Here is a 13,464-nt window from a genome sequence, read left to right as displayed (position 1 = left end):
GAGAAACAGGATTGTGGCGCGCACATCGGGTCGTTGGCAATGGTCGCTCAGTGATCACACGATACAGATAGGATGTTTTAGTGTCGGAATTCGGACAGTTTAGTTGTTTAGCATTAACACGTCTCGTCTATCTAAAGAGAAGCGCTAATTAGGTGGTTTGCATGCACCTAGTTCAAGTAATTGGATTTTAATTTGTATTTGGGCAAGTAACGAGACAACTTTCACCTAAGTCTGAGGGAAACGCATTTTTGCTAGTTTATTCATGATAAGCTGGAAATGTATTTATCACGGTTCAGTCTTTGTATAATTTTCATTTTGCTCTGCTCTCTCGAATCCAGAGCCAACTTGAATGATGATATTCCTTTGACCAAACTTGGCTCTAAAACCGGGCCAACGTTGAAGTTTTATTACTGGTACGTAATTATTACAAGTTGATCACCAGCAGTGTATACTCGACTGACTCGACTCGCGCGATTTTCACATCTTTATCAATAAAAATATTGCATTTATGCTCTTAGCTACTCGTGTGGATATAGAAAGATGTTTGAAGATTACACAAGTTTGCTGAGAGAAAAGTATCCAGAATTGCAAATCGATGGAGAAAATTACATTCCCCCTGGAGCTAACATGATGCTAGCTAAAGGTTTGAATATAGCCAAGATTCTAGTCATTATTTTAATATTCCTCAAGGTAAATCCATTCCAATGGATTGGACAACCTCAACCATTTTGGTGGCAATGGTGTATGGATAATCGTTTATACTCTTGTGTACTCCTATTTTTTGCGTGCAATGCAGCAGAAGGTTACTTAATAGCTTCTGGAGCATTCGAAATTCATTTCAATGGTAACATACATTTTAGTAGTTTTTTTATCAAAATAACAAATGATATGTTCATTCTTGTAATATTTTCAGATGTTCCTATTTGGTCAAAACTTGAAACTGGGAGAATACCTCAACCTCCTGAACTTTTTCAAATTATTGATACTCACATGCAAATGTTGTTCCCTGAAATGCAAACAGGCAAGATCAATAAGTAGATATCAAGAATTTGAGATTTTTTGAAGTGGATGATATTTAATCATGAAGTTACTTTTGAAAATTAATGTAATTGTGCATTAGCGAATCCTTTCATCATGCTAGATACTTACATTCTTTAGAACAAGAATCATGTCTAAGATTTATATACGTACTACATATATATATATACATACAATATATATATATATATATATATATACAACTAAGCTGCCCAGCAAGTGAATTATGCAAGAAAATCTTTAAAAATGTATACTTTGATAGTTATTGATTACTGTACAATACTAAAGCACTAATTCTCAGAATTTCAATTTTTTATATCCTCAAGCTGTAGAATATGTATATTAATAAGTGAATAAATTATGTTTGTGTAAATATAACGAACAATACACCAAAGGATAAAGGATACGTTACAAAATACATGATTTTTAAAGTTGACTAATTTCTTTTCCTTAACTTATGACACGATATTGTTCTTAGAAAAAAAATTAAGTAATGATCTCAAATGAAAATGATTATTCAGAAATAGACAAAGTATAAATTATTTTATAGTTGATATAATTATCGAATAATAGTTGTATCGCATTGTATGGAGACTACAAATATAGTTATAGCAAGTTATACTATATGTATCTGCATGGTTTGTCCAGTAAGTGGCGCTACTGTGACCGTAATATAGCGAACTAAAAGTGTTTGAAATTTTCGAGTAAGAACAATAAAAGGTAGATAGATAAAGTGTATGTACTAACGTACTAGCAAGTCTTGTGTATTGTTATAACGTATTTGGTTCTAGCTTTATACTCGCTGAGCATTATTAGACATTAACGCACTTACGTATATTCATTGATTTGTGTGTGCACGGTTTCCTTTCGAAAAATAGTTATTGTAAAAGAGGTTACCGGCGTCCGAAAGGCTCACAGCGATAACGTTCTTGATACGTTTTGTTCTGTTATCATTATTGTGAGATGGAACGTCAATGTCAATGCGGTGGTACTCACGATGAAAGGGAGTTGGGAGTACAATACAATCTATATGAAAAAATCGACTTGGAAAATGTTGAATGCCTTAATGAATTGGTAGAAGGATCTGGAGCAAAAGTGTTCAAAGCCTGGGAAGACCGTTTGGATCATACAAAGGTATAAATATTATTTGTGATTATATTTTGTGATTATTAATTTTAACAATTAAATTATCAAACAAATATTGCAAACTAATGATACCTTTTGCAGTTTGTTGAAAGTGATGTGGATGAAGAGTTGTTGTTTAATATACCGTAAGTAGTTTTCATTTGTCTATCATTCAACAATTTGATTACTGGTTTGATCAACAATTAACATATGACTCATTGAAAGATTTACCGGTGATGTCAAACTCAAGGGCATAATAATTGTTGGAGGACCAGATGGCTCTCATCCGTCAGAAGTGAAATTGTGAGAATTATATAATATTAGCAATTGTCAACTCTGATGAAATATTCTTAACTTAAAGTACTCATACCATTGCACTAGGTTCAAAAACCGAGAAGGAATGACATTTGATCAGTCGACAGGTGAAGCTGACCAACAGTTTGAATTGTGCATTGATGAGTACGGAGTACACGAGTATCCATTAAAGTGAGTACAATTGATAGTAGTACGACTACGCGTTCGAGGTCATGGAATTGAACGAGTTTGCTGTGCACAGGGTAGCGAAATTGTCTTCAGTGCATCACCTGACGCTGCACTTTACTGGGAATCGCGGAGCTGAAAGAACAAGAATCGATTACATTGGCTTGAAAGGAGAATGGGCTCCCGGTCATCGACACGGAGTAACAATTTGTACGTACGAAGCTCTTCCTCAGCACAGCGACCACCCCGGTACGGATAATCTTTTTGATGATTTCACACGGCCAGTTTCTTAAGACGAGGGAGAATTAACTACGGGTCACCTGGATCACGATGCTATTAAATAAAAGCAAGATTTTTTGGCCGGAATGTGGCACAAGCAATTTGTTTAAGAATACATAATAAGAATTGTACGCTACTAGATACAATAAAGCTGTGATTGATTGATATTGAGATGGAGTTGGAGTGTAGTTGAGACTGAGGAGGAAGGGTCGGGAGAGCAAAGTTGAGCGCGAATCGGCATTTGCTTGGCTATTATTATCGCCGGCCTGTCTCTCTCTCTCCCTCTCTCTCTCTCTCTGTCTCTTTTCTTCTTTCTCGTGTCTCGTTGGCGCGCTTGGCGTGCAGCTTATAAGCAAGCAATAAGCGAGATTTGGCCGCGACTGGCGCGAGTCGCCAGTCATCGACCGCGCTTCGCGAGCCGCTGCTCGCCGTGGGCACGCGCCTCTTTGTTCTCGGCTGATCGCAGCGATCGGGCGCACTCTCGGCAGCAGCGCATCGGTAAGCGTGCGACGACGATCTTCCCCGCCGGCTGTGCGCGACCTCTGAACCTCGGAGAGCGTTTCGCCGCTGGTACGTATTGGCATGCTTAATTGTCTCTCGGGACAGTTATTATGCCGGCAATTGTCGGGCAATCAGTACTGCTATCGCGAGCATTGTATCGACGCTGCAAGTATTTGGTAGAAGGCACGTAGAATGCGCGCGCATTATCTGCCGCTCGTTCGGCTGCTTAGTCAGCGCTGCAAAACGCAGCGCTGATTCGGCAGTCCAGATTCGCATATTTCGATAGATAATTGGGCACGGCTCGTCGGGCGATCGCGACCGGGCAGAGATCGACGTCGATCGGCTAGCGGGGCAGTTTCATGCGGACCGCGGTGACACTGCTCTTCTCCGAGCGGTGATCCCCGTTGACGACGCATTCGTTTTGCCGCTTTGATTTGGCACAAAGCAACACTGGCTAGAACGTAGCGGGTTGTTTATTTTTTTGGCGCGCATATAGATTACGGCGCGGCGACGACACTGCCGGCGACGTTGCAGTCGCGCACCTCTAGCGCTCGTCCCGATCCATCGACTCGAGCCGCGATTACTCGAGACATTAGCAAGATCGACCGAGATAGCGAATCGAGTAATGTAATCGAGGCGACCTACGGGCCGCGGCCGCTGGAATTCGGGTCGATCGCAATGACAACTGCGCGACGATCGATACTCGTAAACAGATGCACACGTTACAGCCGCGAGATGCGAAAGTGCGATCGCGCTGGCACAGTCATACGAGCCGTATCGTCGAGGATATCGAGCGCGATCGCTAATGGAGATATTAGTCGGCCGTGCAGACAAGGATCTGTCAACGCGGACGCGCGTGACCGAAGACCGGTTTCTCGGCTCTCCGCGCAGGCGACGAACGCGGCCGCGGAAAATGCAGCGCGCCAGCGGGGAAGCCGGTGCGCGACGTCGGCCGGGAGCGCGCGCCGATCGGCGACGCGCAGTGAGGTGCTCCGCACGTGATGTGTATTTAGGACGTCGGCAGGGATGCGGCTCGCTCCAGCCGCAGCATCTCTCGAGTAAACCACGTGCTCGGCCGCGAGCGGCGAGGGGCGAGCAGGCGGCGATTAGCGGCTTATCACTGGCGCGCGTGAGCGCGGACAGCTCGAGCTCGCGGCTCTTCCGCGATAGCCGCCAAACGAGCCGCACGATAAGGGGACCAGTGGCAGCGTCGCGCTGCAGTCGTGGAGCCCAATCGTAGCAGCAGCAGCAGCAGCAGCAGCCACCGCTGCCCCCACGAGGAGAGCATGACCCACGCAGCGCAAGCGAGCAACGGCAAGCCGAGCCGCGGCACGGAGCAGCCAGCGGGGGAGCCGCCGGAGCCGACGCCGCGACCGCCCGACGGCGGATGGGGCTGGGTCGTGGTCTTCGCCTCCTTCATGATCCACGTTATCAGTGAGTAGCCCGGCCGCTCGACGCTCGGCTCGTCCCGCGCCCGGCGCTGCGCGATCGGCCGCCGCCACTCCACTTCGACGACGGCCTCGATCGGCGAATGGGCCGGCGGCCCGCGCCGGGCACGCGAGCTCGCCGACGGCCGCGCGCACGCAAGCGTCGCGCTGCCGCCCGCCAATTGCCGCTCATTGCCGTCATTAGACGGCTCGCACCGTCGTCGAGTGGAGAACCGGTTCGGCGAGACAGAGAGTGGTAGGCGCGTCGGCCGGGACGAGGCGAGCGCGCGTCGGGCCGCGAGCACGCGATGACCGTTTGCTGACTGTGTCGCGTCGAAGCCGACGGGGTGACCTACTCCTACGGCGTGTTCCACGTGGAGTTCGTCAACTACTTCGAGACGACCGAGCAGGCCGCCTCGTGGGTGGCCTCCTTCCTCGTGGGCGTGACCTACTGCTCGGGTGAGTGCCCGCGAGGGCCGCGCGCCCCGAGCCGCGCCCGCCGCTAACGAGCCGCTGTCGCAGGGCCCATCTCCAGCCACTTCGTCAACAAGTTCGGCTGCCGCGCCGTGACCGTCGCGGGCACGCTGCTGGCCAGCGCCTGCCTGCTGGCGAGCGTGTGGGTGCGCAGCCTGGGCATGCTCTACCTGACGGCGGGCGTCGGCACAGGTGAGATGAGATGCACAAGCGCCGGCCCGCGACCACTGACCACCCGCGCCGAGCGCGTTGCAGGCCTGGGCTTCGGCCTCGTCTACCTGCCCGCCATCGTCAGCGTGACCGTGTACTTCGAGCGCTACCGCTCGCTGGCTACCGGCATCGCCGTCTGCGGCTCGGGTCTCGGCACCGTGCTCTTCGCGCCCTTCATCAGCTATCTGATCCACTACTACGGCGGCTACCGCCACAGCATGATGCTGCTGTCGAGCATCGTGCTCAACTGCGTGGTGCTGGGCGTGCTGTTCCGGCCGCTGAGCGGGCCGGCGCCGCGGGCCGAGCGCCTCTCGCTGCAGGACCTGGGCGCCGGCGGAGCGGCCAGCCAGGCGAGCCTGGGCTCCGAGGGCGGCCCGCGGCGCGTGTCCTGCGGCGGCGGCGCGATCAACCGCTCGGACGCGTTCCCGCGCGGCAGCGTGCACGGCACGCGCAAGCGCTCCGAGTCCCTGGGCGCCAGCAGCGAGGACAGCCTGCGGCTGCGGCTCTCGCTGCGCTCGCTGCCCAGCGCCGCGGCCGCGGGCCCGGGCACGGGCTCGGGGCCCGGTGCCGCGCGCCGCGCGCCGCGCTTCTCGCTGCTGCGCGACCCGCTCTTCGTCGTCTTCTGCCTGTCCAACTTCTGCACGAGCATCGGCTTCAACGTGCCCTACGTCTACCTGATCGTAAGCTCTCTGTCCGTCCGTGCGCGCGCGCCCGCCGCCAGGCACTGACCGCCCGTCCCAGCCGCAGGCCAGCACGCTCGACATCGACAAGAAGACGGCCAGCACGCTGCTCTCGATCATCGGGGTGGCCAACACGCTGGGCCGCGTGCTGCTGGGCTACGTGTCCGACAAGCCCTGGGTGGACCGGCTGATCGTCTACAACTGCTGCCTGACCGTCTGCGGCGCGGGTAGGTATCGCGGCCGTGGCCCACGCCCGCCTCGCTCACGCGGCTCGCGCTCTTGCAGCCACGATGCTCTGCCCCCTTTGCCCCGACTTCGCCACGCTGGCCGCGTACGCCGCGGTCTACGGCTTCGCCGCGGGCGCCTACGTGAGCCTGACCTCCGTCTGCCTGGTGGACCTGGTGGGCCTGGACCGGATGACCAACGCCTTCGGACTGGTGCTGCTGGCGCAGGGCGTGGCCTCGTTCCTGGGGCCGCCCATCGCCGGTGGGTGACCGCGCCGCCGCGGACGCGCGAGCCCCGCTCACGCGCGCTCTCCGTGTTGCAGGTGCGCTCAAGGACGCCAGCGGCCTCTACGACCCCGGCTTCTACGTGGCCGGCGGCATGATCGCCGTCAGCGGGCTCATGCTCTTCGTCATCCCGCCCATCCAGAGGCGCAAGCGGCGCAGGGCCGAGCAGCTGTCCGGGCTGCAGGCCGGGGCCTCCTAGGCGCGGCCGCCCGTCGACTGGGCTCACCTGTGATACGCAAACTGTCCGCCGCGGTCAAGGCTGCTCCGAGCGCGCCTTGCCTTCGCTGCGCATATTTGGTTGGGCGGACCGAGCCCTGGCGTTGCTCTACGCTGCTCGCTCCGAGCCTAGCTCTAATCTTTTGTACATACGGGCCTCGGCCCATTTTGTTAAAGCGATTCAAGAAAATCTTTCAATAAATCAGTCTAAGTGAGGTCTTCCTCGATTCGCCTACTTTTACTTGCACGCACCGTTCCACTGCGACCGGCACCCAATGCCTCTACGTATGTGTTTTTCAATGTTGGCGCGCAAGCGTCCGCATGGTGGAAAAGCTGCCGCCAGAGGCCGACAACGTCCAGGCCTCGCGCCTCCTCGCCCGAACGAAAACTTTTCGAAGCACGTGAATGCAATTCAATAACGCTGATTATGGAGACCTTGAATTAATTATATATTTCATTTAATATTTAATTCAATTGGTTAAATAACAAACTCAGTCTAAGCTTAGAAAATACGTAAAAAAACATTTTTCTTACACATATCTCGCTAATATAAATGTGAATATTAGATTTTTTTTACAGGCTTCATTTCAGATATAGATATAAGGGTTTGATCTGTTGAATAATATTTATTATGTAACTATAAATGAACAGAAAAAGAAGAGAACTGATGTATATTTAAAATCTGTGATTCAAGGCGCCGCCATTGGCGCCACTGATGTATGTATGTAAAGTGGTGGTTCCATACTGTAAAGTCTATGTCTATGCCAATAAAAAAATTATCATCATTATTATTATTACCTTGCCTGTAGCGTCTGCTCCCGGGATCTCGAGTCGAGTGTCTCAATAAGCCTCAAGTGCGAATGACATGAGTGACATGACACCAACGAGTTGAGGTTAAGAAAGGGTTTACGAGATTCGGCATTTTCCTCCGATTGTATACCAGCTGTGTCGCCGCATCACCTAACGACAGCCACATAGTGCTTCTTTTTTCCTCGTTCTCCTCGGCGATTTTGCTCAATTCAACGCTATTACTTCAGCTAGCCGTTCTACTTAGCTATACAGTGCAAGTCGCAGACGCACAGCAAAGTGCAATCAAGCATTACACTAACCTATTGTCGACAAAGTCCGTCAAGATTTTACTTGATTTGGTGTAAGTATTAAATTAATATTTCAAAATGCGGCTGGTCTCATTGAACATCACCTTTGTGCTTGTTGACAAACGTGTTGAGAATAAGCCATCCTCAAATACTTGTGTATCACTAATTTTTACAACTTTCTCTTTCATAAATATTTCAAATCACCAGGGCGCCTATACCATTTAGCTATTAACATCAAACAGGCTACTTAATTATTCAACATGACTATTTTTATTTTATTACATTTTATTTTGTTTGAAAATGGCTTCATATCAAAATGTTATTTGCTTGTAGCTAGTCGATTTATTGGCGAGTAATACCAAGATAAACATAAGGCAATGTCGCGTAAGCTTTAGCCGATGTTATCGCAAGTAAAATGATTGCTATATATTCGTTTCATTTAGTTGTATCGCAATAGAATCGCGATAGGTCACAGAAAGACAAGCAAACCAATACTCTTGGAATGGAAATCCCGAAAAAAAATGGGCCAAAAGGCCGAGCGAAAATGAATGCAACGATGCGGATGTTGCAGCTCGAGCGACGGGGATGCGCCGGTAGTGAATGGAAAGGGTGCAGCTGGACCAGCCGCAGAGCAGCAGGAGCGCCCGGCGATGACGATGGCCGACTCGACGGAGAGCGCCTCGCGCATCCCCGTGACCTTGGGGCGCTCGCCGAGCTTGCGACAGAAGGGGGAGCGTCTGCAGCTCAAGACCGAGCTGCGCCAGCAGCAACAGCAGCCGTCGCGGCGACGGCCCGAGCCCTTCCCGGCAATCAGCGAGCACGCCGACGCGGGCCGCGCCGAGCCCAAGACTGCCCTGCGGCGCTGCTCCTCGGTAAGAACGGCCGCCGCCGAGCGCAGTGCCAGCATTGAGCCCGAACACCCTCCGCAGAGCCTGTCGCTGCAGCAGACGCCTCCACGACGAGCCGACGACAGTAGCGACGTGGACAGCGTGCGGAGTTACGGTAGCAACTGCAGCAACATGAGCACCGCCTCGACCTCGGCCTGCGAGCACGCGCACTTCGGGCTGAACGGCACCACCTGGTCGGCGCGCTCCCGGCGCTACGTGGTGCACTGCAGCCCGCAGGCGCGCGACGAGCCGGCCGAGCAGTACCTCACGCCCACGCAGCGCTCGGCCAGGCAGCTGCGCCAACTGCAGACGCTGCTGCGCGAGACACGCCAGCAGCTGGACGAGCGCGAGCAGCAGGTGGCGCGGTTGACGCGCGAGCTGGTGGAGCTGCGGCTGCTGCAGGCGGCCGGCGGCGGGTGCGAGGCCGCGCCAGGCAGCCCGCCGCCCGATGGCCCGGACGGCCCGGCCTCGGTCCCCGACTCGGGCCACTTCGAGGACGGTGCGGCCTCGCATTTCGAGCGCAGGATCGATGAGATGCAGCGGCGGCATCGCGAGGAGCTGCGACGACTGGAGCAGGCGCACTACGAGCGCGTGGACGCGTTGCTGGACCAGCTGGCGGAGGCGGACGCGCGCCGCGGCGAGGCCCGGCCAGCGCCGGGACGCGCGCGGTCAGAGTCGACCGAGCTGCCTCGCAAGTCGTCGGTTGGCCGAGACGGGCGCGGTGCGCCAGAACCAGCCGCCGGGCGCCGAGATCAGGTGAGCCACGCGGCCGGCGGGCAGAAGCTCGCATGCACACCACTGATCCGTCGCTTGCTTCTCTGCGCCAACAGGCTCCCGAGGAGCGCGCCGCCGGCTTCCCCGCCGTGGCCACGGTCACCGAACTGCTGCAACAGCTGACCGACACGCGGGCCGAGCTCGACGGCGTCAAGGTAAGCGCCGCCCCGGCCCCCGTACCCCCTTCACGCTCTCACTCACGACTGAGCTCTCGCACCCAGCCGTCGCATCGACGCAACTCCACCCGTACTAATGACGACACGCCTTGTCCGGTCGGTTCCCTCCCTCCTCTCTCGCCACAGCAGCAGCAGTTCCAGGGCTCCTGCTGCATTCCGCAGCCTCCGACTGTGGCCTGCCGCAGCCAGAGCTTGCTAAGCCTACAGGAGGCTGTGTCTCTCTGGGTGCTTGGCACGCGTCAGGTATTGTACGAGTCCCCGTCGCTCGACACCTCGCCGTCACGTAATGTCGTCGATGTCGTTTTTGTCAACCGCTGCCCAGCCACGTACGGGCAGCCAGCCACCTTGTGGCACCTTGTTTGCACGCATCCACTGTCACGATGTTTTCCCTACTCGACTAGTTGTTTCTTGGTTACTTTTTCAGTTGCTCACTCTCTTTTTCTTTCTTCGTTGCACGCTTTTATAGCGCTTGTTTGGTGCATCTCACAGAAACAGCCCTGATCCACAATTATTCGTTCTCTTTCGTTGCACTAATTATTTGTTTAGTTATTATTGAGCCTGCAATATCTCGATACATGCATGCAATCCAATGATAATGTGGAATTTTACTTTCCCGCAGGCAATGTATAGACGTATCCTAGAATCAAGAAATAAACAGAATGCACACGATCCTGAAATCACCCTGCAGTTCCTTAAGTCAGCTGTCTACTATTTCCTCACAGACAAGGAGAACCTTCACGGACACCTCAATGCCATTGAAAGTATACTGGGCTTCACCGACTCGGAGAAACTTAATATCGATCGAATATATCGATCAGCTAAAAAATGATTGACTTAATGGTATCGACTTTTCCGTTTTGTTCGTTAGCTTCGCTTATTGTCTATTAGTGAATTTGTACGTTTTACATATGTTTCATTTTCTCGAAATTCTGTTGAATTAGACATTCAAATTCAACTTTTCACTTGGATTCAAATGAACAATTGTACATATTCTGTCTTTTCTTATTTAAATAGGTATTTTGGATTTTCTAAATCTTCACCATGCTAGAAAATCGCACCTTTTAAATTATGTATACAGAAAGCGTTTCAGTGTCTACGATAGTCGTAAAAACTGCAAACATTTTTCAAACTAAACAAAGTTTCAAATGAAAAACAAATTTTAATATTTTACTTGGATGAAAATAGAAAAGTTGTATAGGTAAAAACACGATGCGACTGATAGTAAAATTTTGCCTTATGCCAAACCTTTATATTTGAGCAAAGAATATTTTGGTTGTACAAGTTTTTATTATAGCTGATGTTCGGATGAATTTTGTAAGGGAGAATTTTTACCTCACCGACATCAGTATGATTTAAGTGATACTCAATCTTATTAATATGAAGTTGTGATTATGTATCTTAAATAGTAACTTTTGAGCAGTCTCTCAAGGATATAGGAATATATTTTTCTTTGTAAAATATTCCAATTTCTTAGGCGTGAATTTAAGTTTTAAATGTTAATAAATGGATATTGGTAATGCAAATAATTTTAAGGTTTACTTTTTAAAATCTATAAATACTGTAAACATTTTGTTTTGTAGATAGTCAACAACAAATAATAAACTAATTTACCTGAACTGATGCTTTTTTTGTTTTTATTAATAAACTTTTGTAGTAAAATACATAAAATATGTAAATTACTTTTTACCAGCTAAAATGATACCGTCATATTTCTGTTGAAACCATTTCATGGCATCCTCTTTTGTTAACCTGTGCTGGAAACCAACTTTACCAGTTTTCCTTCTCCTGTGTGCAACATTGAATCCTGAAAAATATTTTTATTATGAGATTTCAATGTTTATGCAATGTTGAGCTACAGTTACGAACACTTGTATTTTACAGTTTCATTGATACAAATAAAATTTTTAATCGTGAATATTCTTTTCAATAAAATTAGTGTTGCTTCCATCAAGTAACACACCCAGTATAAGTAGTGAGCATGAGTTGCAAATAAGAAGCAGTACTTTAGCACATGTTCAATTGAACAGTAGACAATATTTATACAAATATCATCTACAATACCAGGTAATGTGCAAAGTTTTATTATTGATAAATTAATGCACAATATTAATTCTCACCTGGACGACCAAGGACAACATAGAAGTCTAAACCATATATACCAATGCTTGGGTCATATTTGATTCCCAAGTCAATGTGTTCCTGGATACCAAATCCAAAATTACCCGTGCCAGAGAAGTTTTCTTTACGCAACTCGTATTCTCTAACCTAAAAAATGAAGATTATTAGAAATTATACAGGTTGAATATTTTCTAGTAATCCGAAGCACATCAAAAGTGAAAGGCAAAAGAATAGCTGATTTTTAAGGAATGTTATTATTTGTATTAAATAATATTTAAATTTAGATTGAATAGAAAGAAAAAATCTATTGTAGTACACAACAACATTGAGTAATGGCTTACTACTTTCTTGGTATTATAAGCTATTTATGCTAAAATAAAAAATGTTTACCTTTAATCCTCTTTCCAAGATTTCTTCGGCTTTAGCACCTCGGACAGTGCAATGGACAGCGATTTTTTCATTGCGACGGATTCCAAAAGACCGAACTGTGTAACGTGCTTTTGAAAAAACGGGTTGTTGGCCAGTCAGTTGCTCCAACACCTATTTTTAGAGTTGAAAAAATTGTAAAATATTTGTAGTAGTGCAAAGCGTGAGAAAAGTTCCAAAAAAACTCACTTTGGCTGCACGAGTAAGTCTATCACCGGACTCTCCAACACAGATATTTAGGCAGAGTTTACGAATCCTGACTTCTCGCATTACATTCTTCGCAGCATCTTTTGGCTCCTTCTTGGTCTTTTTGACAGCTGTTTTTGCAGGGGTTTTCTTGACGTCCTTAAAATTAGACAAAATCGTTAATTAACGCATAACAGTATTATTTGTAGATGGTTAATAGGTTAGAATATATGGCAATGAAGGCTGACGACAACAAACGTGTTGTACATGAACGTCCTGTCAAACGCTAATGTACGAGGGAAAAATTGTACAACTATAAAACGACTGGATCAGATATGTAAAAAGATCGTTAGCGAGATATTTTTTATGCCTGTTCAATACCATGGCGCTGCGATTCTTGGGATAAAGGCAGATTAAAATAATGAAGCAAATGGTCAGCCACCAAACTTACCGCCATGATGAAAAGAAAAGGAACCTTATGTGCTAGCTGTAGCGCCTCTAGCGGCTCTCAATGGCTGGCGTGGCGCTGCCATAGCGCAAATACGTAACTTTAGGTGAGTTGAGAGTGCTGACCGTACACCGGATTGACCCGATTCACCCGATACTGCGGTGCAACGCTGGATTGGCAGAATTGCTTTTCCTCGGAAGATCAAATTTAAAAGTTTTCATTTTCAACTATGATATTACAAAATTGAAGACTATTCGAATAGTATACTACAAAGGGTCGAGTTTTTGAAAATGGTGAAGTTTTGCCAAAGCTATGTGCTAGTTTTATTCCAAAATTATCGTACGTTCAGATTGACAAAGGTTGATGCATAGGAACATAGAAATAAGTTGTACAACGATCTGTGTAAATATTTT

The 13,464-nt window shown here is 48.8% G+C and overlaps 5 protein-coding genes across 12 annotated transcripts; 4 read left to right on the top strand and 1 right to left on the bottom strand.

The window, feature by feature from the left end:
• The first annotated feature begins 14 nt into the window (after nt 1-14).
• LOC131672993 (thioredoxin reductase-like selenoprotein T homolog CG3887) lies at nt 15-1,474 on the top strand. The gene is made up of 3 exons (XM_058950608.1): nt 15-413; nt 519-844; nt 914-1,474. The coding sequence occupies exons 1-3, from the start codon at nt 277-279 to the stop codon at nt 1,036-1,038; spliced, it is 588 nt and encodes a 195-aa protein (XP_058806591.1). The 5' UTR covers nt 15-276; the 3' UTR covers nt 1,039-1,474.
• A 139-nt stretch (nt 1,475-1,613) lies between these two features.
• Nucleotides 1,614-3,089, top strand: LOC131672992 (PITH domain-containing protein GA19395). The gene is made up of 5 exons (XM_058950607.1): nt 1,614-2,172; nt 2,266-2,309; nt 2,389-2,466; nt 2,545-2,649; nt 2,720-3,089. The coding sequence occupies exons 1-5, from the start codon at nt 2,002-2,004 to the stop codon at nt 2,934-2,936; spliced, it is 615 nt and encodes a 204-aa protein (XP_058806590.1). The 5' UTR covers nt 1,614-2,001; the 3' UTR covers nt 2,937-3,089.
• Nucleotides 3,090-3,312: 223 nt separating this feature from the next.
• LOC131672988 (monocarboxylate transporter 13) lies at nt 3,313-7,166 on the top strand. Of its 3 annotated transcripts, none has more exons than XM_058950601.1 (8): nt 3,313-3,420; nt 4,437-4,857; nt 5,190-5,309; nt 5,373-5,516; nt 5,580-6,214; nt 6,276-6,441; nt 6,500-6,700; nt 6,762-7,166. In XM_058950601.1, exons 2-8 carry the CDS (start codon nt 4,710-4,712, stop codon nt 6,920-6,922), a joined length of 1,575 nt encoding a protein of 524 aa, XP_058806584.1. In that variant the 5' UTR covers nt 3,313-3,420; nt 4,437-4,709; the 3' UTR covers nt 6,923-7,166. The 3 variants fall into 3 exon arrangements, with proteins under 3 accessions (XP_058806584.1, XP_058806583.1, XP_058806582.1); XM_058950600.1 differs by having other exon boundaries at nt 3,334-3,492; nt 4,448-4,857; XM_058950599.1 differs by having other exon boundaries at nt 3,338-3,492.
• A 447-nt stretch (nt 7,167-7,613) lies between these two features.
• LOC131673021 (protein quick-to-court) lies at nt 7,614-10,712 on the top strand. Of its 5 annotated transcripts, none has more exons than XM_058950654.1 (6): nt 7,614-8,089; nt 8,608-8,908; nt 8,966-9,679; nt 9,754-9,852; nt 9,919-10,199; nt 10,493-10,655. In XM_058950654.1, the coding sequence occupies exons 2-6, from the start codon at nt 8,687-8,689 to the stop codon at nt 10,512-10,514; spliced, it is 1,338 nt and encodes a 445-aa protein (XP_058806637.1). In that variant the 5' UTR covers nt 7,614-8,089; nt 8,608-8,686; the 3' UTR covers nt 10,515-10,655. The 5 variants fall into 5 exon arrangements, with proteins under 5 accessions (XP_058806637.1, XP_058806634.1, XP_058806636.1 ...); XM_058950651.1 differs by having other exon boundaries at nt 7,616-8,089; nt 9,919-10,116; nt 10,493-10,712; XM_058950653.1 differs by having other exon boundaries at nt 7,617-8,089; nt 10,003-10,116; nt 10,493-10,712.
• A 695-nt stretch (nt 10,713-11,407) lies between these two features.
• Nucleotides 11,408-13,165, bottom strand: LOC131673023 (large ribosomal subunit protein uL5). Of its 2 annotated transcripts, none has more exons than XM_058950656.1 (5): nt 13,055-13,165; nt 12,607-12,762; nt 12,382-12,531; nt 11,991-12,138; nt 11,408-11,677 (listed from the first exon to the last, which is right to left on the bottom strand). In XM_058950656.1, the coding sequence occupies exons 1-5, from the start codon at nt 13,058-13,060 to the stop codon at nt 11,550-11,552; spliced, it is 588 nt and encodes a 195-aa protein (XP_058806639.1). In that variant the 5' UTR covers nt 13,061-13,165; the 3' UTR covers nt 11,408-11,549. The 2 variants fall into 2 exon arrangements, with proteins under 2 accessions (XP_058806639.1, XP_058806640.1); XM_058950657.1 differs by lacking the exon at nt 13,055-13,165 and adding an exon at nt 12,985-13,050.
• Between the last annotated feature and the right edge of the window lie 299 nt (nt 13,166-13,464).

This window comes from Phymastichus coffea, unplaced genomic scaffold (assembly GCF_024137745.1).
Source record: "Phymastichus coffea isolate CEN01 unplaced genomic scaffold, Cenicafe_Pcof_1.1 PCOF00164, whole genome shotgun sequence".
In the NCBI taxonomy this organism is placed as follows: domain Eukaryota; kingdom Metazoa; phylum Arthropoda; class Insecta; order Hymenoptera; family Eulophidae; genus Phymastichus; species Phymastichus coffea.
This window is presented reverse-complemented; position numbering and strand designations above follow the sequence as displayed.